The following is a 23,957-nucleotide window of genomic DNA, read 5'->3' as shown; positions in this document are numbered from 1 at the left end:
AATGTTTCAATCTAATCTACAGCTCAGGCGTGTGCACTCAGCCATTGGTTAGATAAGCAGTTTTCCTTATGATATATAATTATAAGGATCCTCAACGCTGAACAGAGCTGGTAAAGATTCGGACATGGAGCTCGTTCGGGTGAGTAATGGCGTTAGAGATAGTGAGTTTAGTTTGACGTCATTAAAAGTAATGTCTTCACGGAAGTATGCTATGAAAGTTTATAGCTCTTTGGTTAAGAACGGGCGTGGTTCTGAAAAGGCTAGTAACATAACAAGAGCGAACCTAGGACTTGATCAGAGGTATTACCATGTCTCCTCAATGCCTACTCGAAAACAGGAAGACAAAGTATTCATGGAACCCATTTTTCGTTTTCCATTGTAAATTATGTTAATGGAATGTGTGGTATTCATTGAATCTGAACTGAGCCAGACGCTGTTTTTAGCAACATTCGCAACATATCACGACAGAAACACCACATAAACACACCTCACATACATGTATTTTACCCGTGTATGGATTCGACAATATGTTTCCGTGAACGCTTCCAAACGTGTACAGAAAATATTGGAATTTGCCAGAAGGAAAGGACGACGAAACCTGTCAATGACACACGAAAAAGTGTGTGTGTGTGTGTGTTTTGTGCGTGCATGGGGTTCATCTAGACTCTATTTAGTTGTATCGTTTGACTGCTCTAAGATATTAATCGTTGCTTATATCTTTAGCAGTATCACCAGTGTCATTTAAATAAAATGATCTAAACAGGTATTGTTGAAGTAGTGCAACTGCAACTACGTTCAAATTACTGCTGTTGAAAGGGAACGCTAGTTGACAGACGTGTATTCGTACGTGGGTGCGTCCGTACGTGCCATTCACAATTCATCTGGTTACTGGTTACACCTGTTATGTGCTCTGTGCGCTCATTCAGTATAGTTTCGTAACGCACAATGTGATTGTTATAATATCAAGTTCGTACCGCCAGACCGCCAAATGTTTCTAGCGGCCGAGCCGCATTTTGTGATTTCCACGATTTCCAGATTTCCGTCAGTCACAGCACGCTGTACGACAGAGCACGCTGCACGACATGTTTGTAAGGATTAGAAGGAGCATAGTGTTGCAATATACAAGTGCTTAAATGTATCAAATAGTACTGATTAATATTTATGTATCCAGTTGAATGAATTGGTGTCAAAATTCTGATACCTTTGATATGCCTAGAAATAATCGCGACAATAAACATTATAATACCTATGGTTTGAAGTCCATGAATGGAAGGTTGTTTGATGATCAACAGGCAAACATTACTTGTGTTACAATGGTTTCAGCGTAGTTGATTATGTGTTGGCCTCATTTCCCATACTTTATTGATTTTAGAATATTATCTCGTGATGATTAATCACATTTTCCGCTATCTTGTACACTTTCTTGGAAATTTGATAGATTAGTAGAAGCTAATCACTAAGTAAGTGTTGATAAGTCAAAGGTATCTTATCATTCTAATTGTGAGTCTTGAGTGAAATATGTTTGCAACAATGACCTTGCAACAGTATTTTAAACTAAGTTTCACGAACTATTTTTTCAATCTTGTGATTGCTTACATGCCTCAGCCAAAGATAATATTTTCAAGTGCATAGAAGATATTACTTGTTTATATCAGTCAGCTGCTAGTGTCATGAAGAAAACTATCCATTACGTCAAGTCACAACTAATGATGTCACTCAACCACCTTGGTGGGACGAAGAACTGGAGTATTATAAACATAGACAATATGCAGCATTGAAGAATTATCGGCAGTGTGGCCTCAACTTCGATCTGTATAGACAATTAAGAAATACATTTAAGAGGTTATTTTGTGTTTAGAGAGAAGTTATTCGGAGCCAACAGAGAATGCTACTTGTAAATGCCAGACGTGACCCCAAAAGGTTTTGGGAAGTGGTAAAGAGAGATTAATATTTCCTTGCCCAAAAATATCACTATATATAATTGGTTTAGATATTTTAAAAAATTGTGTATGTTTCTCATGAGAATGACAGTTGTAATTCTCAGACAACCTCTTATTTTCATTTCATGCCATCTTGTGAGGATGTAAATGCTTCAACTTGTAATTTAAATGCACCTATCACAGAAGACGAAGTAAAGCAGAGCTTGGCAAATTTAAAAATGGGAAAATCCCCGGGTGAATATGGTATACAAAGTGAATTCTTAAAGTCCACTAGTTGTTATATTGTACCATTATTGACTAACATATATAATAAACTTTTTCATGATGGAATATTTCCCACTGCGTGAGGTAAAAGTATAATTTGCCCACTAGATAAATCAGGTAATAAGAATGACATAGAAAATTATAGAGGAATTTCATTAATTGATACTCTAAGTAAAGCTTTAGCCGCTATCCTGAACAAGAGACTTCCTGTATGGTGTGAGCAGAACCATGTTATCTCTGAACTCCAGGCAGGTTTTAGACCTGGTCACTCCACTAAAAGGCAGATTTTATTGTATATCTATAGATTTTAGTAAAGCGTTTGATTGTGTAAACCACAATGTTTTGCTTCTAAGTTTATACAATATAGGTGTACGAGGTAATATTGGCACCCGTCAGTGTTATGGGTCCTCTGATATTTGTCATTTTTATAAACCAATTGTCTGTAATGCTCGAAGAGAAAGGAGACAATGGTATATTTGTTTCACAAAAACATCCAAATGTTGTAGCATTATACTTTGCGGATGATGTATCAGGTGTATCTGATTCTGTTATCAATCTACAAAGAAAAATAAATGTTTTAGAACAGTTTAGTGAAGCAACTGGTATGAATATAAATATACAGAAAACTAATATAATTGTATTCCAAAGAGTTGGTCCTCCATAAGGTTACGAGAAGTGGTACTTTAAAGGTCAGAAAATTGATGTTGTTAATAAACATAGGTATACTATGACCAGAAATTATTGAGAATTTTAGGAATATGTTTAATTGAATTTCTAGTATAAACAACCTTGACCAGCTATCTAGTGCTTGATTTCATTCAAGAGAGACAACTCCGTTAATCCTTTTTCATTAGTTTGTGAAGAGTTATCCCCCCTTGCTAGCAGACGACATTTTCAGTGATCCTCAGTATAGATGATTTAGAGAAGAGGAAGTTGATTTTAGAGTATTATAACAAGGGCATCAGATCAGCTAAAGTGATTTCAAGTAGAACAGGCATCCCTTTGTCCACTGTTTTATCGTGTTTTGAAAAATATTGCAAATGGATATGGCATTGAGCACCAGGGAGGCGCAGGTAGGCCCAGAAAATTGACTGTCGGTGACAGGAGGGCGGCTTGGTATCCTTGTTTCTAAAAATAAACGAAGGAGTTTAGAAAACTGAAGGCTGGATATGATTGATAGAGGAACTGTGGCTGTCTGTAAGTAGACAATTAGAACTGAGCTGCATGCGATGGGTTGGCAGAAAAGTGGGGAATTCCATCACCGATCATGAAACCTGAACAAAAGGAGCGAAGGTTGAACTGGTGCTTACAGCATAGAAATTTGTGATTTTCTCAGATGAAAGTTCTGTGTGGCTGTTTCCTAATACACTGAAATTCTGGACCAAACAAACTGAAAAACCTTAAGTTTGTATCAGCGCCCAAAGTACAGTCCGAAATTTAACGTGTGGAGTGGCATATCTGTGTTAGGGGCAACGCCCCTCTGTGTATTTGAAGGGAATATGAACAGTGAGCGGTACACAGATATTCTCGAGGGACATTTACTTCCATCTGCTCGCGGGGCGGTGGGGTAGCCTAGTGGTTAAAGCGTTGGCTCGTCACGCCGAAGACCCGGGTTCGAATCCCCACATGGGTACAATGTGTGAAGCCCATTTCTGGTGTCCCCCGCCGTGATGTTGCTGGAATATTGCTAAAAGCGGCATAAAACTAAACTCATTCAGTCCGTCCATCTGCTCACGTGTTCTATGAATATTTTTGGATTTTCCAGCAGGACAACGACCAAAAACATCGTTCAAAACATTCAAAAATCTTTCAATTCTCAATACTTTCTGGTTGTACTGTATCTTGGGGTCGTTTTCACACCAACTTTTTCATGGTCAAAGGCACAAAGCTGTTTAGCCGCCCAGGCTAACAAGGCACTTATGTCATTATATAATTATCAAAGAAAGCATGGTTTTGTCTCTTATACTGATGCCTTCAAGCTATTTGATACAATGATTGTTCGAATTATTTCATATGGAGCTGAGGTTTGGGGTACACAGTATTCTAAAACCATTGAAAGAGTACACACTAGATTCTGCAAGAGAATATTAAGGTTACATAAGAACACATGTGATGTTATGGCACTTGGTGGATGTGGTAGAGTACCACTTCAGTACAACTATATGTTAAAACTAATAAAATACTGGTGTAGAATAATTCATTTAGATTACAATTGTTTACCTTAGCAATCTTACTTAATGCTTAAATACCTCGATGATGTTGGTAGAACTACGTGGGCCTCTCATGTGAGAAATATTTTTTTTCAATACGGTTTCGGAATTTTGTGGATACGTCAAGATATTGGCAATGTGAAAATGTTTATTTCTATTTTTAAACAGCGATTATGTGACTCCTTGAGCCAGGAATGGCACTGTATTACTCCACAGTTGAGCAAGTGTCAAACTTATTGTCAATTTAAAACAATATTACATGTTCAGTCTTATCTTTCAATTGACATTCAACAACATTTAAGAACTATTATCTGTAAATTCAGGTGTAATAATTTCAGGCTAGCTATTGAAACAGGAATGCATTGCAATTTAATAGCTAGTGAAAGATTTGCTTATATTGTCATTGTAAAAAAATATTTTTTGTAGAAGTCTTGATGATCTGTCAGCGCTATGAAGCCCAAATATCTTCATTATAGTATAAGAAATAGCTCTTCTAGGGACAATTTTGTTAGAATTATGTCAAGTACTGATAAAAATGTAATATTAAATTTGTTTTTATGTTTTTAGGATAAGAAATACAACAAATTAAAATGATATCTTCAGTATATATGCTGAAATATTATTTGATAGTTTAGTGCAGCATCTATATTATTTTACGAGAGCACCTTTGTTCCGGTGGTGACCAAATACCTGTAAGAAGACCAGCATGAATACACTTATGAAAATTGTTTTGTAATATGGGCCATGGCCTTGAATACTTGAAATAAATTGTCATTCTATCTGTCTGTCTGTCTGTCAAAATACTTATGATTCACAACCGCGACATGTCCAAAACACAGATGGCTGATAGTTCTTACGTAAATGCCAGCGAGTACTCTTTCAAATAATATGTTCAAAATATTGCAGTAAAGTTAATTTCTAAGAAACATTTCACATGTCAACCTTTTTTTTGCCTCTTGAAATTCTGGAATACACAGCCGGAATTCACGAAGAAATGCTAAGTATTTCAACTGAAAACACGCAATCGGAGAAAACAGGTAACCATAATCGCTAGATATTCCGCTTTCGTATTTTAACCTCTCATATGAAATAAGTTATTGATTTTACCTGTCACACACGACTCTATTAGAAAAATAGCGGTTTCGAGTGATCGAGTCCGCCATGTTTGTTTGTCCTTCACTTTCAATCTGCTCGCACCAACGACGAGCTGCTCTCTGATTGGTTAAAAATAAAATACCCGTATTTTGTATTATTTTGAGCAATACAAGCACATGTGCCATAACGATTTGAAGATTTATAAATCTTAAAGGTCGCACCCCAAAGATAAATTTGATACTGATACCTTACAGTGACATATATAGTGTAACAATGTTCCAGGTGTGCTATATATAGTTTTGTGCTATATTTAGAGTTGTGGGTTGAGTTGAGAGATAACCTTTGCTCGCACTTCACATTACATCACAAGAAAAGAGAGATCATTGCCGTGCACCGCCTATTTCTCGTAAACGCGTTCTCGGCACTGATCCAACTTATCCTTGTTCGCCAGTAGTTAGACTACTGTTTCTGAGAAGTGAATATTATCGTCGCTGTCTCTATTGATATAATCGCTGCTGTTATATTCTCTTCGAAAAAAAAGAAATTTGACATGGGAAAAATTTGAATTTAGGAAAATATTCGGCACAAACTAATCCATGCTGAATCCCAACATGTGGGGGGAATGTTTGCCGACGACAAAACGTTTGGAAAAAGAAAGTTGAACAAAAACGTTACATTACACTAACGCCTGTCGTGAATCGCTAAAACGTACCCTATATGAAATGCACGTGCATCATGAAATTGTGTATCAGCCTGAGCTGAAGTCTATAACTGTAGGCTTTAAAAAGCCACATCAATGGTGCTCAACATTCATTGCTTTAAGCCACTATAGACGACAAGAGAATGAAAAGACCGACAGAAGCTCAACGACACAACGCCATCGACCATTTACAAGGACGGGCATCGCAGCATGAGGTTGCAAGGCACTTCAGCGTGTCCAGAGAGACCATCTCAAACCTATGGATCCGATACAACAATACTAGGAGCGTTAATGACAGACCCAGGTCAGGTCGACCTAGAGTTAAAACCGCCGCCCAGGATCGCTATATCCGGTTGAGACATCTTCATTGAAATGCCACGGGCGCATCATCTACAACAATCCAAATCCCTGGACTGCGCCGAATCTCCGACCAGACATTGCGCAATTGGCTATGGAAAGCCAGACTTTTTGCCAGAAGACCAGATTAACGTCACGTCGTCCCCTTCAACATCAACGGTTGATGCTCGACCTCACGTTGAACGTGTTTTGACAGGACTTCCTCCAGCAAAACAATGTTCAGGGGTTACCTTCACCTTCTCGATCACCCGATTTGTCCGCCATTGAACACCTATTGGATACTCTTGATCGACGCTTGCGCAAGCGTATTCCACCACCTCAGATACAACAAGAACTGCACACAGCACTTCATCAAGAGTATCAAAACATTCCTCAAGACAGCATTCGGCATCTCCTTTCTTCTATGGGTCACCGCTATCGATTTTCATGGTGGTCACACCAGATACTGACATTTTACTCTGACCAAGTCGCTTTAATAGCCCTCTGTAGTTTTACCAAACATTTTCTGGATAATAATGTGTTGGAAATTTGTAAAGTGATGGTTTTACTGTAATTGAGCAATGATGTCATGTTTGAATCAGTTATATGTACTCAGTAAGTAAACTTCAAAACAGCACGTCAAGTTCCTTTTTTTTTTGAAGAGTATATTACATGTATATTACCACTGAACTTGTACTACCACACTATTTTGTACTGCCGTGGAGATACCTTTGTGTTGATTTGTGAACTTATAGACCCTGTTAGTTAATTTAACAATTGGGGTGGCCTTACCATCGTGCTACATCCCACTCGTCAACAACACGTGCAAAAGAAGGCTTGCGCTTTCGCTTTGGAATTCCCGAACATGGTCCAGTTAGAGCTTTTAGCACATACTGCAAATCTGAAAGAAAATATTGTTCTGGAACATTCTACAGGAGTTGTTTCAAAAACATTCTCCTTGACGTCTTTATCTGCGAAAATAATGTTTGTATATGCTACTTTCAGAACCTTCTGGTGCTGGTGCTACTTCTGAAACTCCGAGTGTCAAAGAATGTTATCACATCAATGCAAGCTGCGAGTCGAGATGCTAGCTACGTTGCAACTAATATTGCAAGTAACAATGAACGTCCGGATGTACGTAGTGGTGCAAGTCAAGATACAAGTGATGATGCACATCAACATGTGAATCAAGATCAGTGTGTGCCGTGCAACTGTCAATACGATGGAGAGAGAGTCATAGCTGATTGTAGGAATAGGCAACTTGACAAAGTCCCATCACATCTACTATCCAACATAACTGATCTCAATCTTTCAGGAAACTACATAGGTCGCTTGGAAAATGGATCTCTCAGTTATGCACATCTTACCAGATTGGATGTGTCTTTCAATTGTCTCAAGGACATTGAACTCGGCGCGTTTCAAGAGCTAAGAAACCTTGAAGTTTTGGATCTCACTCACAATCATCTATCGCCAACAAAGGTCTATCGGGACGGGTTATTCAAACACCAGGCCAAACTTAAAGTACTTTACATTAACCAAAATGTTGAATCTCGTCCTTATGACGAAAGCTTAAACCGAACAGTGGAAAGCCGACCATTGAAAGACAGCTCAAATTCTAGTTTCATTGAGAAAGACATTCACCATATGCATTCTGGAAACCACTTTGGACGAGATGCTTACCCGGGCTGTGCATTCAAATCCTTAATCTCCTTACAAGATCTGCGCATTGATGGACCGATAGAACTATACTTTGGAAAGGGATTCACATTGAAGCAGCTCCAGTCATTATCACTAGGGGGAGAGTTAAGGACGTGTTACACACGTTACTTGAGGAATGACACATTTGTGGATGTGCCTCACTTACAGACTCTGGATGTGTCATACTGTCTGTTGATTGACATTGAAATATCATCTTTTGAAGTTTTAAAGAATCTTACATCCCTCCTCGTGTCACATAACAGATATCTGGGAATTACAAAAATGGGACAAGCTACGTATGGACTGCAGAATTCGTCTCTGAGAACACTAAACGTAAATAGAATAGGCCGAATGATGGGGCGTAGTACACTGTTGACAGTTGAAGATGTCAAATATCTAAAGAATACCAAGTTAGAAGAATTGTACATTGAAGCAAACAGAATAGAAATGATTGATAAAAATGTAATTATTAACCTTCCAACGTCTTTAAAAAAAATATCTATCAAAGAGAATCACCTTTCGTTTGGGCTTTACTTGATGGAATTGTCGGTGTTGACAGATTTGGAGTGGGTAGATACGTCGCATCAAGGTACATCATCAATATCCTTCTTTGACACTACAAGCCTTCATTCGCGTCACCTTCTTCAACTGGATAAATATAACAAACCTTTCACGGGAAATGTTACAATTTATGTGCCTCCAAATGTTACATTTATCGATGCAAGTCATTCAAAAATGGCCTTTGAAGTCATACGTTTCCAAATTGGTGAAAACAAAATTCGGGAGATAGATGTATCGTTTAATTATTTTTCCTTGTGGACGGGTCCCATCATAGGATAAACACACCTAGAAAAGTTACATGCTTCTAACAATTTCCTCGAATACCTTGCTGAAGGAGTTTTTTCATACTTTCCATCCTTGAAGTATCTGGATATCAGTTCCAATTATTTTGGATATACCCTCACGAATGACACATTTGGTGAAATGCCTTTGCTGGAACACCTTGACTTATCAAATAATAAAATAAGTTCACTTCCAAAGCTGATCTTCAAAAATAGCAGTCGGCTTAAATTCTTAAATTTAGGTTCTAATTATATGATGTCCTGGAAAATCGAAATAATCAATTTCAATATGACAGTCATCAATTTATCAAGAAACGCTTTTGATGAAATTCCATCTCTTTTTGCCATCAAGTCAGATGCATGGTGAGACGTGATTTTCAGCTTCACTTTAAAGACAACCCTCTCAAGTGCAATTGCTTGACACTGAACTCACTGAAATGGATGATAGATAATTCTTTTAAATTACCTGGTCTTGATAACATGATCTGCGTGGATGACAGCAACAGACAACTATTCTTGAAAGACATCCATCAGATCGTTTTTGACCTTGACAAAAAGTGTACCTCCTACTTAGGTTTATCTATCGGTGTCCTCTGCCTTGTGATGCTTGTTCTAAGCTTGTCCATAACAGGAATAGTGTACAGGTTTAGATGGAAATTGAGGTATCTTTACTATCTGGTACGAATAAAACACCGGGCTTATCTGGCTGCGGAGGACGAAGAAGATGGTGGACCTCAGTTTGAGTTTGATGCTTTCATCTCCTATGCTGACGAGGACCGAGGATTTGTTGTGGAGGACATGAGGCGGATATTGGAAGGACAGCAGGGACTTCGACTCTGTATCCACCATCGAGACTTTCTTGTGGGGGAAGCTATTGCTGCAAACATCCTGCATGCCATCAGATCAAGCAGGAGGACAGTGATAATCCTGTCAAGTAACTTCCTGAAGAGCTACTGGTGTAAGTACGAAGTGGCTAAGATGGAGAGTATCTACACTGGACGGAACACACTGCTGGTGGTAATCCTGGAGAAGATCCCAGTGAAGAATCTGCCCCCTAACATTGTGGAATTAATGCGTCAAGACTCCTACTTGGTGTACACGGATGATCGGGAAGGTCAGGAGGTGTTCTGGGAAAGTCTTCAACGTGCTGTACATACTGCGTAGTTGCTTGCCTAGATATGGGAGCATGTGCTTCATAACTGAACTTCCCTTTATCATTTCTAATTTCATACTTTTCACATTGGTGAAACTTAGTGATATATTATATTATCGGTCTCTTTGAGGAAAGTTAGCAATAGCAGTTCAAACACTACGTTACAGCAGTACACAATGTAAATATATGTTTGTAGGGATTTGATCATTTTCTGACATGGAACTGAAATGTCAACAGATCAAACATGTACTTTAACGTGATTGTTTACTAAAATCAACCAGTCACTGAAGCTAGAGCCCATGTCACAAAACCTATCGTAAGCTCCATCTCATCATAATGTTTGTGTTCATTTGTTTTCCTTCATATCAGTTTTATATAATTGTTTGTATTTTCCCGAATATGGGATAATATCCACTGTATCTATGAGCAGACATATATCTGCAATTGTTTCGTTTGTTTACGATCTTTAAATAAATGTTTGCTTTTATATGTAGTTAAGAACTGTTTTTCCTCACAGGGATGAGTGAGTGATGATTAACGCTGCTCTGTGGTTTTGTAAACAGGTCTAATGTTACCCAATGTCAGTACAACAACTGCCTTGATAATTCCTTGAACACTAACTGTGATGTTGTGAACAGGACTAATGTTACCCAATGTCAATACAACAAGAAGACAAAGTGGTCAATATCCCCCGCAATGGCAAAATACTCTTCATGAATATGTCTACGAGTTATGATTATGTCAAATGTTTTTGTGTGTATATAGAAAAGTGGAAGGAGAGTATTGAAAGGTTTTCAAAGTTCTGCTCCAGAAAGAAGCAATACCACCAGATTCTAAGTCAAACTTTTTGGCATGGAAATGAAAAGATATTTTATTCAGAAATCCAAAACTACCAAAAGGCACCAGTACACCACCAGTCCAATCTATGTGCCAAGTTTGGTGACGAAATAGTGAACGGTTTTAGAGATCTACTCCGGAAAAGACAAATGTGCACGGACGCACGGACGGAGCACATTTTAATACCCCGCAAAACGCGCTGCGGGGGATAATAACTGCCTTGATAATTCCTTGAATACTAACTGTGATGAAGGAAAACCAAGTTCTATGGATAGTCAACTTCTTCATTGCAATGGGTGCGACGTTTCGGTGTAACTTCTTTATTACAATGGGTGCGATGTTTCGGTGTAGGTACTTCCTTGATAACGATGTTAGTACCTACACTGAAACGTCGCACCCATTGCAATAAAGAAGTTGACTATCCATAGAACTTGGTTTTCCTTCATCTATACAACTTCTAAAATGCCTCTCAAAGAAGTTACTAACTGTGATGTTGTGAACAGGTCTAAAGTTGTCCCATGGCTTCACAACTACATTAATAATTCCTTGAATACTAACTCGGATGTTGTAAACAGCTCTAAAGTTACACGACCGCCTCCGTGGTGTAGTGGTTAGAGCGTCCGCCCGGAAAGTGGAAGGTCGCGGGTTCAATCCCCGACCACGTCATACCTAAAGACGTTAAAATATGGTACTTGTTGGTCCCTGCCTGGCGCTCGGCATTAATGGGTACAACAAGGACTGGTTGGCTCGGAGTCAGTATCATGTGTCTGAGTGGGGTATTCATGCTTCACTGCGGCATGGTAACTCAGTGGGCTAGCACTATAAAACCAGCTTCAGTCTGGGCTAGTACAAGCAGCCGCACATACACATACACACGCATGCACGTCGTCATAAGCGCGAAATATTCTCAAGTACGACGTTAAACCCAATTTCACCTCATCTAAAGTTACCCAATGTCTAATATATACACCAACTACCCTGAAAAGAATAAGAATAATAATAGTGAGGAGATAAACACATCTCCAATCCCTATAATCTGTTTTCGTAAACTATGTGTAATTGGTGATTTTAAATTCGAAACGGTAATGGGTATTGCTATTTGCTGCAGACACGAATGTCAGCCTGAACAGGTCCAGATTTTAACCTTTACCTGGAGGTTTGTTTTATCACAGGAAGCAGTTGAGTTTAGTGATAATTTATATTTAGGTTAGCTATAATAACGTAATGAAATATGGACATTCTGCATCAATTCTCTAGTATAGTGCATCTTATATAAACGACATACCTAATCGTAGGAAATCGGGCAGGACAATGCATATTTTTACACACGCAGTAATATCGCGGGCGCAAGCCTAATGAATGATTGCTTCGCTCAACGCTTATTCCCCTTTTCACTATGACCTAGTACTGCAGCTAGCATTGTGGGTGTTATACAGGTTGGCCTGTTTTTAACACACTGCAGTGCACAGTGACAACACAGGAAGACTCATTCGTCACCACTTGCCCCTTTCCGTAACCTCGCTATTCGGCTTGTCCCGGAATAACACGAGTTGGTCACGAATGAGGAAGACTCAGACCATCAGTAATGGAGTGAATGCTTATAGCGACATGGACACATCACAGAAAGTGCTGCATGCTGTCGGAGTTGTTGTTGTAGCTGTCGTGTCAGTCGTCGCTGTCAGGAAACTATTTCACAAGTAAGTTGTCACGTTGATGAGCTAGACATACTTTTAGCAATATTCCAGCAATATCACGGCGGGAGACACCAGAAATGGGCCTCATACATTGTGCCCCTGTAGGGAATCGAACCCGGATCTTTGGTGTGACACGCTAATGCCTTAACCACTAGGCTACCCCACCGCCCCCATAATCTAAAGAAAAGTCCTGGGTACTTTCGTTGCTGAAACAAAAAATTTAGACAGAGCTTTTCCCTCTTCAGATCTGTCTGTAACTTTATACCGAGGGGTCTAAAATTCAAGTCTATACAACATGCAAACATTGGCAGTACTGCTAAATCACGTGAGTGTACAGGAGACACCCGTCAGTCAAGTCCGTTCAACCCCATGGATGCCAGAGGGACACATGCATGTTACTCCTCTTCAACCCTGACTTTAAAGTTGCGTAAGATTCAAAATACAGCAGGCTCGCAAATATACCTTACTATTTTATATTTCCTGATATCACCCACTGCCGTGTTAGGCAAAGCGAATTTGTTGAAAATCAGGTACATCATAACAACTCTCGTCGGTGTTCTATTATAAATGTACATATTTACTCGGAGTATTGGATTTAAAAAAACCCAGCATATTATGGTCTCTCATACCTGTTTTGTTTTGTCAAAGTCGAAGTCAAAAGACGTCTTAAGAAGTTTATTGTACAAAAAGCATTCGGTCCTTAAGCAAGAGAGAATTATGTATATCGTTTGTAGAGTGTAACATATAATCCTTGGAATTTCCGATTTATAAGGAAGCAAATAGATGACCCCGACGATGAAATTCAGTTATGATATGCTCAATGAAGAAATGTAAATCCAACGTCATTTAAAACATGGATAGGGGTCACGTTGGTTTCGTGGTATTAAATGGTTTAATTGAATGTAAGTAAGTGAGGTTCTGCGTTTTAATCAAAACATTATTTTTAGTATGCTTTAGTTTCCATGGAAACTCAAGTCAAATTTAAGTATTTCGCATTTCCCAACAAAACTTTAATTCGAAGAATGTGGACATGTTTAAGGTAAAACTTTCATAGAAATTGAATTCATGTAAATGAGTAACGAGTGCCTGGTCAGGTCGGGTAAAGCTACCCGAGTACCCGAGTCCAGAACTTCTGTTCCGTGACGATCCGGGTTAGAATTGGTCTTCAGTAACCCATGCTTGTTGTAAGAGGTGACTTATGCGTGACACATGTGATCGTATCCCAATGATCGATGCTCATGATGTTGATGATTGGATTGTCTGGTCCAGATTCGATTATTTAAAGACTGCTGCCATATAGCTGGGATATTAATTAGCGGCGTTAAGCAACAAACCAACAAGAAAAAAGTAAAGTACAGTAAAGGTTGACGTGGCAGATAAGTGACTGTACAGTCCATGTATGGTTTGTATTATTATCTATAACTGCGTAATGTACAAACATAGTCTCAATTTCCACACAGGAGTGTCCCCGGCTAGGGCAGACTTGTTAACCCCTTCATCATCCATGTGGTAAGGATATCATTCACATTATCTTGTTCTGTATTTACATTTTCGAAACAGACCAGCGGTTTGTTTGAAGAGGAAGTTTCTCTTTGAAGTCTCGCACACAGACATAGCTCTCACGATCAGCTGTTTGAGAAAAAATACGGAATTTCAATTTTTTATTCCGTAATGTTCAGCAGCTTGTTTGAACGGGGTATGCCTGACAAGGCTGTAAGTCGCTCACATATTAGGCAGTATATATCGTGTCCGTTCTCAATTTTCCTTCACCTTTTTGAAACAATATCGTCGCACAGTTGTTTTTTTGTTGCACGATAATAGAAATTTACTGTGTTTATACTCAATCTCAGAAACCACATTGTTTTTATCAGCCGGTTTAATAAGTGCAGTTACATTTACACCATGATTACTTATATAGTCAAACGCTATCTACTTCATGTATCGATATGTACATTCCGTTATTCTCCATAACACCCTGGAGCGATGGGGTAGCCTAGCCGTTAAAGCGTTACGCCGAAGGCCCGTGTTCGATTCCCCACATGGGCACAATGTGTGAAGCCCATTTCTGGTGTCCCCCGCCGTGATGTTGCTGGAATATTGCTAAAAGCTGCGTAAAACCCAACTCACTCACTCACAACTCCCTAGTTTAGAATCACAGATGTCAGCAATATAAAATGCCAGCATGAATGAAGCGAAATAACTAGATGTTGAAAAGGACGCCATGCTCGGAGAAGTGAACTTGTGTGAAATACTACTAATATTGAGTTGAGTTGAGTTGAGTTGGGCTTTACGTCACATCGGCATTATTCCAGCCATATAGTGACGAGAACAAGTCTGCATTAATATACATTGTAAGTACAAAGTGGTTTCGTTTCAAAGGCACACATTCATTACATTGTCATTTTGGAACAGAGAATGTCATAGCACTAAATTGAAGAGCAGGTAAATTCGTTAGTGACATTACACAGTTACAATTTATTATATAGATCAACTTCCCTCAGGTAGTTCAGTATCAGATGAGCGCTCACGCTGGAGAACAGATCTTTCAGATTGGTTGCGTGATAATGCGAGTCCCTTGCATATGTAAAGTCCACGCAGTCAAGCAGAATATGCTTGACGGTGAAAGCCTCATCACAGGAGAGACATATGGGGGGTCCATCCCCATCCGTTTTTAGCAGATAGTCATGTATAAATCGACTGTGGCCAATAGACATCGTCGTAAAATTACTTCATCACGTCTTGACTGGCAACCCAAGTAGGTATAACCGATTGTTGGCTTCAATTCATGGAGTTTGTTTCTTCCTACTTGAGTGTCCCACCTTTTTTGCATCAGGTCCCGAGTATAGCTTTTGATAGTGGGTTTGAAATCACTGTACGGGATTAGCAGTGGAGATAGGGGCTTTTCAAGAGCTGCTTTTGCTGCAGCATCGGCCTTAGTGTTACCTGCTATGCCGACGTGACCCGGCAACCAGCAGAGGACGATGTCATATTGGCCAGTAGAAAGGTCGTTGTACAGTTCTAGTATGTCCAGGATGATTGGGTGACTTGAAGTCACGTTTAGAAGTGCTTGAAGGCAGGATAATGAATCTGTAAAAACGATGAAATTTTTGGACTGAGTTTGCTTTTGAATGTAGGTCAAAGCTGAGAAGATGGCTTTGGCTTCAGCGGTGAAAATGGAACTGTTGTCGGGGATCCTAGAGGAGACAGTCTTGGCTCCAATGACTGTAGCGCTGGCAACTTGGCCATCGTCCTTGATCCGTCTGTGAAAATGGATCTGTGAGTGTTATACTTCAAACGTAACTGGTTGTATTCCTGTTGGAACACCAAGGGATTTGTTTCAGACTTTTTGAGTTTGGTGAGGGTAAGATCGACCTGTGGTTTCACCATTTGCCATGGTGGTGAGGACAGAAGTCGGTATGGTGCAATGATGTTGAGATCAATTTTAGCTGCAGATATGTGTGGTTTGATCCTGATTCCAAGTGGTGGAACCAAGCTTGGCAGTTTAGGAAATAAGTTTTCATAGAGCGGGTTGAAAACACAATTGTATGCTGGATTGGACTCATTTGAACGTAATTTAGTGATATACTGCAGTGAGAGTTTAATGCGGCGTTGTTCAAGGAAGGTTCATTGGCCTCCGCATATAGACTGTCTACCGGAGAGGTCCTAAAAGCTCCCGGGCAGAGCCTCAGCCCTTGCTGGTGGATAGAGTCTAATTTTTTCTAAATTGTGCTTTTGCAGGCTCCACCGTAGACAATGGAGCCATAATCTGGTTACTGCGAACTAATGATCTGTACAAGTGAAAGAGGGTGGTCTGATCCCTCCCCACTCTGTATTTGAGACTACTTTTAGCAAGTCTAGAGCCTTCAAGCACTTTGTTTTCAAATATATTTATATGTGGTAAGAATGTCAGGTGGTGGTCGAATATGAGTCCAAGGAATTTGGCCTTTTCTACTACCTTGATGGGAGTACCGTTTAAAGTTAGGTCTGGATCCTTGTGTGGTTTGTATTTATGACAAAAGTGAATACAATTTGTTTTGGATTTTGAAAACTTAAAACCATTTTCATTGGCTCATTTTTGGATTTTGTTAAGGCAGAGTTGTAGCTGCCTTTCTATTGCGTGCATGTTCTTACCAGGACATGAAATATTGAAGTCATCCACGAAAGGGACCCATCAACGCAACTGTTCAAGAACCTTGGTGAGGCTGTTAATTTTGATGCTAAAAGTGTGACAGACAGGATGCTGCCTTGGGGACGCCCTGATCTTGGTGGAAATAGTGAGTGAGTTGAAATTGTCTGTTGTTTAAAACTGAATATGTCACATCGGCAAATATTTCGTTGTATCATATGCTTTTTCTAAGTAAAAAGATAGATACGGTATGACAATGGAGTTTTTGAGAACAATGGTCAATGGTACTTATGCCATAATAAAGCAATCACATCGGCAATATTTCAACCATATACTAAGCACCAAGTGTCAACGAAGGACAGTAAAATAACTAGATTATCACAGATATAGATGTAAAACTAGTAATTGAATCTAAAACATTTTAACTATAGGGGACAACACAATATAAAAATGGGCTATAGATCGCCAACAACTGAAGGTAGATCACCATACTAGGGACCATGGGGACTTACAGTACATTTGCTTCCTGCATGGACCCTAGCTGGATTTACACCATCCCTTCAGCCATTGGCGACAGAAGAGAAACCTAGCCATAAATTAAAAGTACACATATTCTACGATTAAAAACCTGGTACACTTAAATTGACTAAATGTTTTGGGACTTACGTACCCTCTCAGGAGGACAATAATTTTACGCTACTTCAACCCACTTTGAGGGTACAGCCACTAACAATATCAGTTACTAATTTAAACTACCAATAATAAAATATATATCTATTTACAAATCAGTTAGCAAGTCTAATTTTTTTTAAAAGGCAATAATCAAATGAGAACTTATATGACTAAAAAGATCCTTCATAGTTTTTACTTTGAAATAAATATCCCTTGTGATGGAATATTCAACACAGTCAAGCAGGACATGCTTGACCGTGATTCTTTCATCACAAGGGATACAAAACGGAGGATCCTCACCTTTCAATAGGTACTCATGAGTATATCTTGTGTGGCCAATACGACATCGTCGTATGATGACCTCTTCAAATCTGGACTGACAACCCAAGTAAGTGTAACCGATAGTTGGTTTGATTGCATGTAATTTATTGATACCTACTTGGGCATCCCACTTCTTTTGCATCAGATCGCGGATGTATGTTCTAATGCTGGCTTTATAATCAGAGTATGGAATTAGAAGTGGTGTCACAGATTTGTTGAGTGCTGCCTTGGCAGCAAAATCGGCCATTGTATTCCCAGAAATGCCAACGTGGCTGGGTAACCAACAGAGGACGATGTCGTATTGGCCAGTTGCAAGATCATTATATAATTCTATAATTTCTATTAAAAGTGGATGTTTACAAGAAATATTTTTAATCGCCTGAAGGCAAGAAAGAGAGTCAGAAAATATGATATATTGTTTATATTTAGGGTGTCTATGCATATATTTAAGAGCTGTTAGGATTGCGTTTGCTTCTGCTGTGAAAGTTGAACTGTCATTGGGTAATCTGGAAGAGATTGTTTTGGACCCAATGACAGTGGCACAAGCAACCGCGCCACCATCTTTGGACCCATCTGTAAATAAGGATTTATATGTATTATATGTACTTTTTAATTGATTATATTCTTGTTTATATAATAAGTCATTAGTTTCTGATTTTTTAAATTTAGTGAGTGTTAGGTCGACTTGTGGCCTAACCAATTGCCAAGGAGGAGAAGAAAGAAGACGGGAAGAAGCTATATTTTCCAGCTCAATGCCGGCAGCAGCAATAAATGGCTTAATTCTGAGCCCAAGAGGCGGAACAAGAGAAGATTTTTTGTTATACAAATCCTCATAGAGAGGATTAAAGACACAGTGAAATGCAGGATTTGACTCATTAGAATATAATTTTGTAATATATTGTAATGATAATTTTATACGGCGTTGGGTAAGAGAAGGTTCGTCTGCCTCGACATAAAGACTGTCAACAGGAGAAGTTCTGAAGGACCCAAGACAAAGTCTCAGACCTTGATGGTGGACTGAATCTAAGAGGTTCAGGTTGCTTTTAAAGGCTCCACCATATACTATGGAGCCATAATCAAGTTTCGAGCAGACAAGTGATCTGTATAGGTGTAGGAGCGTAGCTTGATCCCCTCCCCACCTTGAATTAGACACGGCTTTCAATAAATCGAGTGCCTTCAGGCATTTAGTTTTTAGGGATTTGATATGTGGAAGGAAAGTCAAATGGGAGTCGAAAATTAGACCCAAGAACTTGGCCTCCTTGACAACTTTAATGGGAATACCATTTAAAAATAGTTCTGGGTCCTTATGAGGCTTATATTTTCTACAAAAGTGTATACAATTAGTTTTTGACTTAGAAAATTTAAAGCCATTTTCAAGACACCATTTATTTATTTTATTTAAACACAACTGCAGTTGTCGTTCAATAGTGTGCATATTTTTACCGCGACAAGAGATATTAAAATCATCCACAAATAATTATCCATCAATTGAATCATTTAAAACTTTTGATAAACTATTTATCTTTTATACTAAACAATGTGACAGACAAAATACTGCCTTCCGGCACACCCTGATCCTGATTATAATGGTCAGACAGGGTTGAACCCACTCGGACTTGAAATTGCCTGTCTTTAAAAACTGTGATATAAAAGAGGCAAACGGCCTCTTAAACCAAAATCATGTAAATCCCTCAAAATGCCATGCTTCCAGGTTGTATCATAAGCTTTCTCAAGATCAAAGAAAATTGATACAGCATGTTGTTTATTGACTATTGCATTTTTGACAAAGGATTCTAAACGTACCAAATGATCAATGGTACTACGATTTTTCCTGAAACCACATTGGATATTTGATATCAGGTTATTGGTTTCAAGATACCAAGTTAATCTATTATTCACCATTCTTTCCATGGTTTTACAGACGCAACTCGTTAAAGAGATTGGTCTATAATTAGACGGATCAGTATGATCCTTGCCAGGTTTTGGTATAGGGACTACTATGGCTTTACGCCACGAAGTTGGGAAATTCCCTCAAGTCCATATTGTGTCAAAAATATTTAGAAGTGTTTCCAAACATGAATCAGGTAAATGTTTCAAGAGCTGATAGTGTATATTATCAGCTCCTGTTGCTGTATCATGAGCTTGCTCAAGGGCAGTACGTAACTCATGCATTGAAAATAATTCATTGTAGTCTTCTCCATTGTCTGATGTAAAATTTATTCTTTTCTTCTCCTGTTGTTTCTGATGTTTCTGAAACTCAGGGACATAATTGGACGAAGACGAATGTTAAGCGAGTGTTCACCAAGCTTATTGTCAATGTCAGCCTTATCAGTTAACAAATTATCACCGTCCTTTAAATGATGAACGGTAGATTTGGAACCTTTGCCCTTTATTCTTTGTATCATGTTCCACACCTTTGACATCGGTGTTCGAGAATTTATTTTGGAAACATAGTTTCGCCAAGACTGACGCTTATTCTGTTTAAAACTGCGTCGCGCCTTGGCATTTAACATTTTACATTTATCTAAATTATGGACAGTAGGATGTCGGCGAAAATATTTTTCTGCTTTCTTCCTACACTTTCTGGCCTGTTTACATTCGTTATTGAACCATGGTTTACGAATATGTGGAACCGCAGAGGACTGAGGAATTGTTCTGTCAGCAATGCCATTAAGGATATCAGAAAACGACTGAATAGGATCTTCACTGTTCCTAAACCGATCATGAGTTAATTGTTCAGCACACAGAGTCTCATATAAGGACCAGTCAGCCCTGGCAAAGTTCCTTCTCGATAAGGTGGATCATCACTAGGGTTGACTGTTTTGAGAATGGTGGGGAAGTGATCACTCCCACATAGGTCATCATGGACCACCCATTCAAATTCATTATACAAGCTGGAGTCGGCAATTGACAGATCCAGGGAAGAATATGTTCCCGTAGCTGGATGTAGATAAGTGGGAGAACCATCGTTATATATACACAGGTGATTATCGGAAATAAATTCCTCAAGGATTTTACCTTTAGTATTAATATGGTCACTTCCCCAAAGGGTTGTGACCGTTCAGATCGCCCATGATGAGACATGGCTTCGGAAGTTGATCAAACAGATTTTGAAGATCGGATTGTTGAATATTTGAAGAAGGAGGTATATACAAGCTGCACAATGTCAGAGCAATGTGCAGAGTGAGACGCACAGCAACAGTTTGAAGATCCGTATTTAAAGTGACAGGACTGTGAATGACACTCTGGTGCACCAAAATAGAGGCGCCTCCATGTAGCTTTATTGCCTGGAGGGGAGAAGGAATGATAATCACTAAACCTTCTTAAATTAAAAGTATCAGTATTTTTAAGGTATGTCTCTTGAAGACATAATGCTGACGGTTGAAGATCTTGAATGAGTAATTGTATTTCATTGAAGTTATTCTTCAGTCCTCTGCAATTCCACTGAATTACATTAGACAATTGAGTCATGGTGGTGGCTCAATCGGAGATCTCTCGTGAATGGGAAGAAGAGCTATTCCTCCGCTTGTCCTGTGAGGACAGTGTGACCTCCATGTCGAGAGGTCCAAAGGGGTTCTCCAAAGGGAGCTCGGAAGGTAAAGGGACGGAATGTGTCTCTTTTCTGTTAAATTTTACCTTTGGTTTTCCAGAACTGGCTGAGGCTGGCTGTTTGTGAACTGTTTTGGATAGTATCTCAGGCTGACTCGCAGTCTGGGAAGAAGAAGAAGTAGATTGTGTGACTGGGGCATAGGTTGAGTAGCTGGTGGCTTTAGTGGAGCAGCAGAAACAGGGTTTACTGACCTGACCCAAGTCAAGTCTGTTTGACAAGCAGCAGAGGACGTTGCTACAGTACGAGTGACTGCAGCAGAGTATGTCACTGGAGTAGAAACCTCATGTACAAAAAAGTTTCTTGGCCTCAAGGTAAGAGATGTTTTTCTCACACTTTAATCTCATGATTTTTTGACTCTTTTGCCACACAGGGCATGATTTTGATGAGGAACCATGAGGGCCATGGCAGTTAGCACATTGAAAAATCTTGTTACAGTCTGTGCTGTCGTGGCTCTCGCCACAGCGATGACAAATCACAGAACCACGACAAGAGTTTGATCCATGACCGAATTTTGACATTTATAACACCGGAGCGGACTGGGGACATACACATCCACTCCGATATTAAAATACCCTGCTTTTATAGACTGTGGCAATGAGGCACGCGCAAACGTTAAGAGGTAAGTATTTGTTTGCACAATGTTACCTTCTTTGTTGAACGTGAAACGTTTGACTGCTGTCACACCCTGATCATGTAGTTCTGCGGCAATGTCCTCCTCGGACATATCCGAAAGACAACGAGCTCTGTCGCGAATGATTCCACGACAGGAATTTAAAGTTCTGTGCACAGACACAGCAACCTCAACATTAGCAAATGTTTCAATCGATAAAAGATTGAGAGATTGCTGTTTCCATGCACATTCCACCAGAAGTGAACCGCTACGGAGACGGGTGACGTTTTCAACGTCCCCACAAATTCCAGAAACAGCCTTAGAAATAGCAAAGGATTTAATTTGATCGGTAGGAAATCAGTAGCCTCTATCACCAGGAAACGAGCCCAGGAATCAGCATTTGAGGGAACAGTTCTCAAAGATTCATCAACATTGTCGATTCGTCTCTTTTTCATTTCTTGCTGAACCAGAGAGTTGTGTAGTCATAATGGAACGAATATGGTTCAGCACCCCTGTTCCCCACCCACCATGGAGTGTCAACAAGGACAGTGTCAATATGCACCGGATCTCCAAGATGCTGACACCAGGGATACAGGAGTGTTATACTCCAGAGAAAACAACACAAATGGCTGCATTTATCTACCAACCAAATATCAGACTGGTTCGGCCCGTGACAAGAAGTTGAAGACATACATCATTTGGAGGTCATTATCACCAGATTGGCCCATGAGCCACCGCCTTCTGGCATAGAACTCTAGGCAAGTTAACATAATAATTTGAACATTGAGGATAAAAAAATAACCACGGCCCAAAATAAAGCAATGTGCATATAATAGATTCACCATGCACAGGGCTTGGCGTGACCAGCCGATTGATAGAACCGGGCCAGTTCTACCACCCGTCTAGGTGAAGTAAGGGCCGAAGTGGTGTGTTGGGCAACAGGAACACGGTTCCAGGATCCTATTGCCCTCAACCACCAGAATCCCGTCCTCCACCGACACAGGGCGCAGGGGTTGCAATCCCCTCGGCAAACGGGGGTGGTGGACCTTAGCATTATCCCCCCACCACGAGGAGGTCCATGGGTGCAAACCACATTGGGGTCACTGAAGGGCTCCAAGTACCAGCGTTGTTGACCATGCGCTCCATGCACCGCACCACGAGGAGGTGGCGCGGCTTCATGTGCCACGAAGGGGGAAGTGTCCGATGTCCAGATGTCATCATAACATATTTAGGAGTGTTTCCAAGCCTGTGTCAGGGAGGTGTTTCAGAAGTTGATAATGGATTTCATCAGCTCCTGCCGCAGTGTCGTGAGCCTGTCCTAGGGCAGTACGTAATTCATGGAGGGAAAACATTTCGTTGTAATCCTCCCCATTATCAGAGTTAAAATTGATTGGTTTCTTTTCTTGTTGGGTTTGGTATTTCTGGAACTGAGGGTTATAATTTGATGAGGAGGAGTGGTTTGCCAAAGTTTCGCCAAGTTTGTTTGCAATTTCAGATTTATTTGTTAGGAGGGAGTCACCATCTTTCAGGTGGTGAACTCCTGATTTTGACCCTTTACCCTTAATCTTTTGAATCATGTTCCACACCTTGGACATGGGTGTGTGGGAGTTGATTTTTGACACATATTTCCTCCATGACCGGCGTTTAGTTTGTTTGAAGGCACGTTTTGCCCTGGCATTTGTCATTTCAACAACATTCAGGTTATGCACTGTAGATGTTGTCGGAAATATTTTTCCGCCTTCTTCCCTATTTTTCCTAGCTTGTTTGCAGTTTGTATCAAACCATGGTTTGCGTATGTGCGGGTTTGCAGAGGACTTTGGAATAGTTTTGTCTCTGATGGCATTTAGGA

At 39.8% G+C, this 23,957-nt stretch overlaps 2 protein-coding genes across 2 annotated transcripts; both read left to right on the top strand.

Moving 5' to 3' along the window:
- Nucleotides 1-7,550: 7,550 nt before the first annotated feature.
- Nucleotides 7,551-9,119, top strand: LOC124261365 (toll-like receptor 3; the record flags this gene model as incomplete). The annotated part of the gene is made up of 1 exon (XM_046695664.1): nucleotides 7,551-9,119. A coding segment is annotated over one exon (1,533 nt), but the record flags the coding sequence as incomplete, so codon positions are not given.
- A 322-nt stretch (nucleotides 9,120-9,441) lies between these two features.
- On the top strand, nucleotides 9,442-21,619 carry LOC124261363 (toll-like receptor 4). Its single transcript, XM_046695663.1, has 2 exons — nucleotides 9,442-10,234; nucleotides 21,539-21,619. Exons 1-2 carry the CDS (start codon nucleotides 9,446-9,448, stop codon nucleotides 21,617-21,619), a joined length of 870 nt encoding a protein of 289 aa, XP_046551619.1. The 5' UTR covers nucleotides 9,442-9,445.
- Nucleotides 21,620-23,957: the final 2,338 nt, after the last annotated feature.

The sequence above is a fragment of the Haliotis rubra genome, unplaced genomic scaffold, assembly GCF_003918875.1.
Source record: "Haliotis rubra isolate DU_JTF1 unplaced genomic scaffold, ASM391887v1 Scf799, whole genome shotgun sequence".
In the NCBI taxonomy this organism is placed as follows: Eukaryota; Metazoa; Mollusca; class Gastropoda; order Lepetellida; family Haliotidae; genus Haliotis; species Haliotis rubra.
Note: the sequence above shows the minus strand (reverse complement) of the source record. Positions and strands in the feature narration are given on the sequence as shown.

What these genes read in the sequence shown, in the direction of transcription:
- LOC124261363 (XM_046695663.1), top strand. Translation starts at nt 9,446, where the DNA reads ATGGTGAGACGTGATTTTCAGCTTCACTTTAAAGACAACCCTCTCAAG. An exon ending in GGGAAAGTCTTCAACGTGCT is followed by an intron (nt 10,235 to 21,538) that starts GTACATACTGCG and finishes TTGGTTTTCCAG; the next exon opens with AACTGGCTGAGGCTGGCTGT.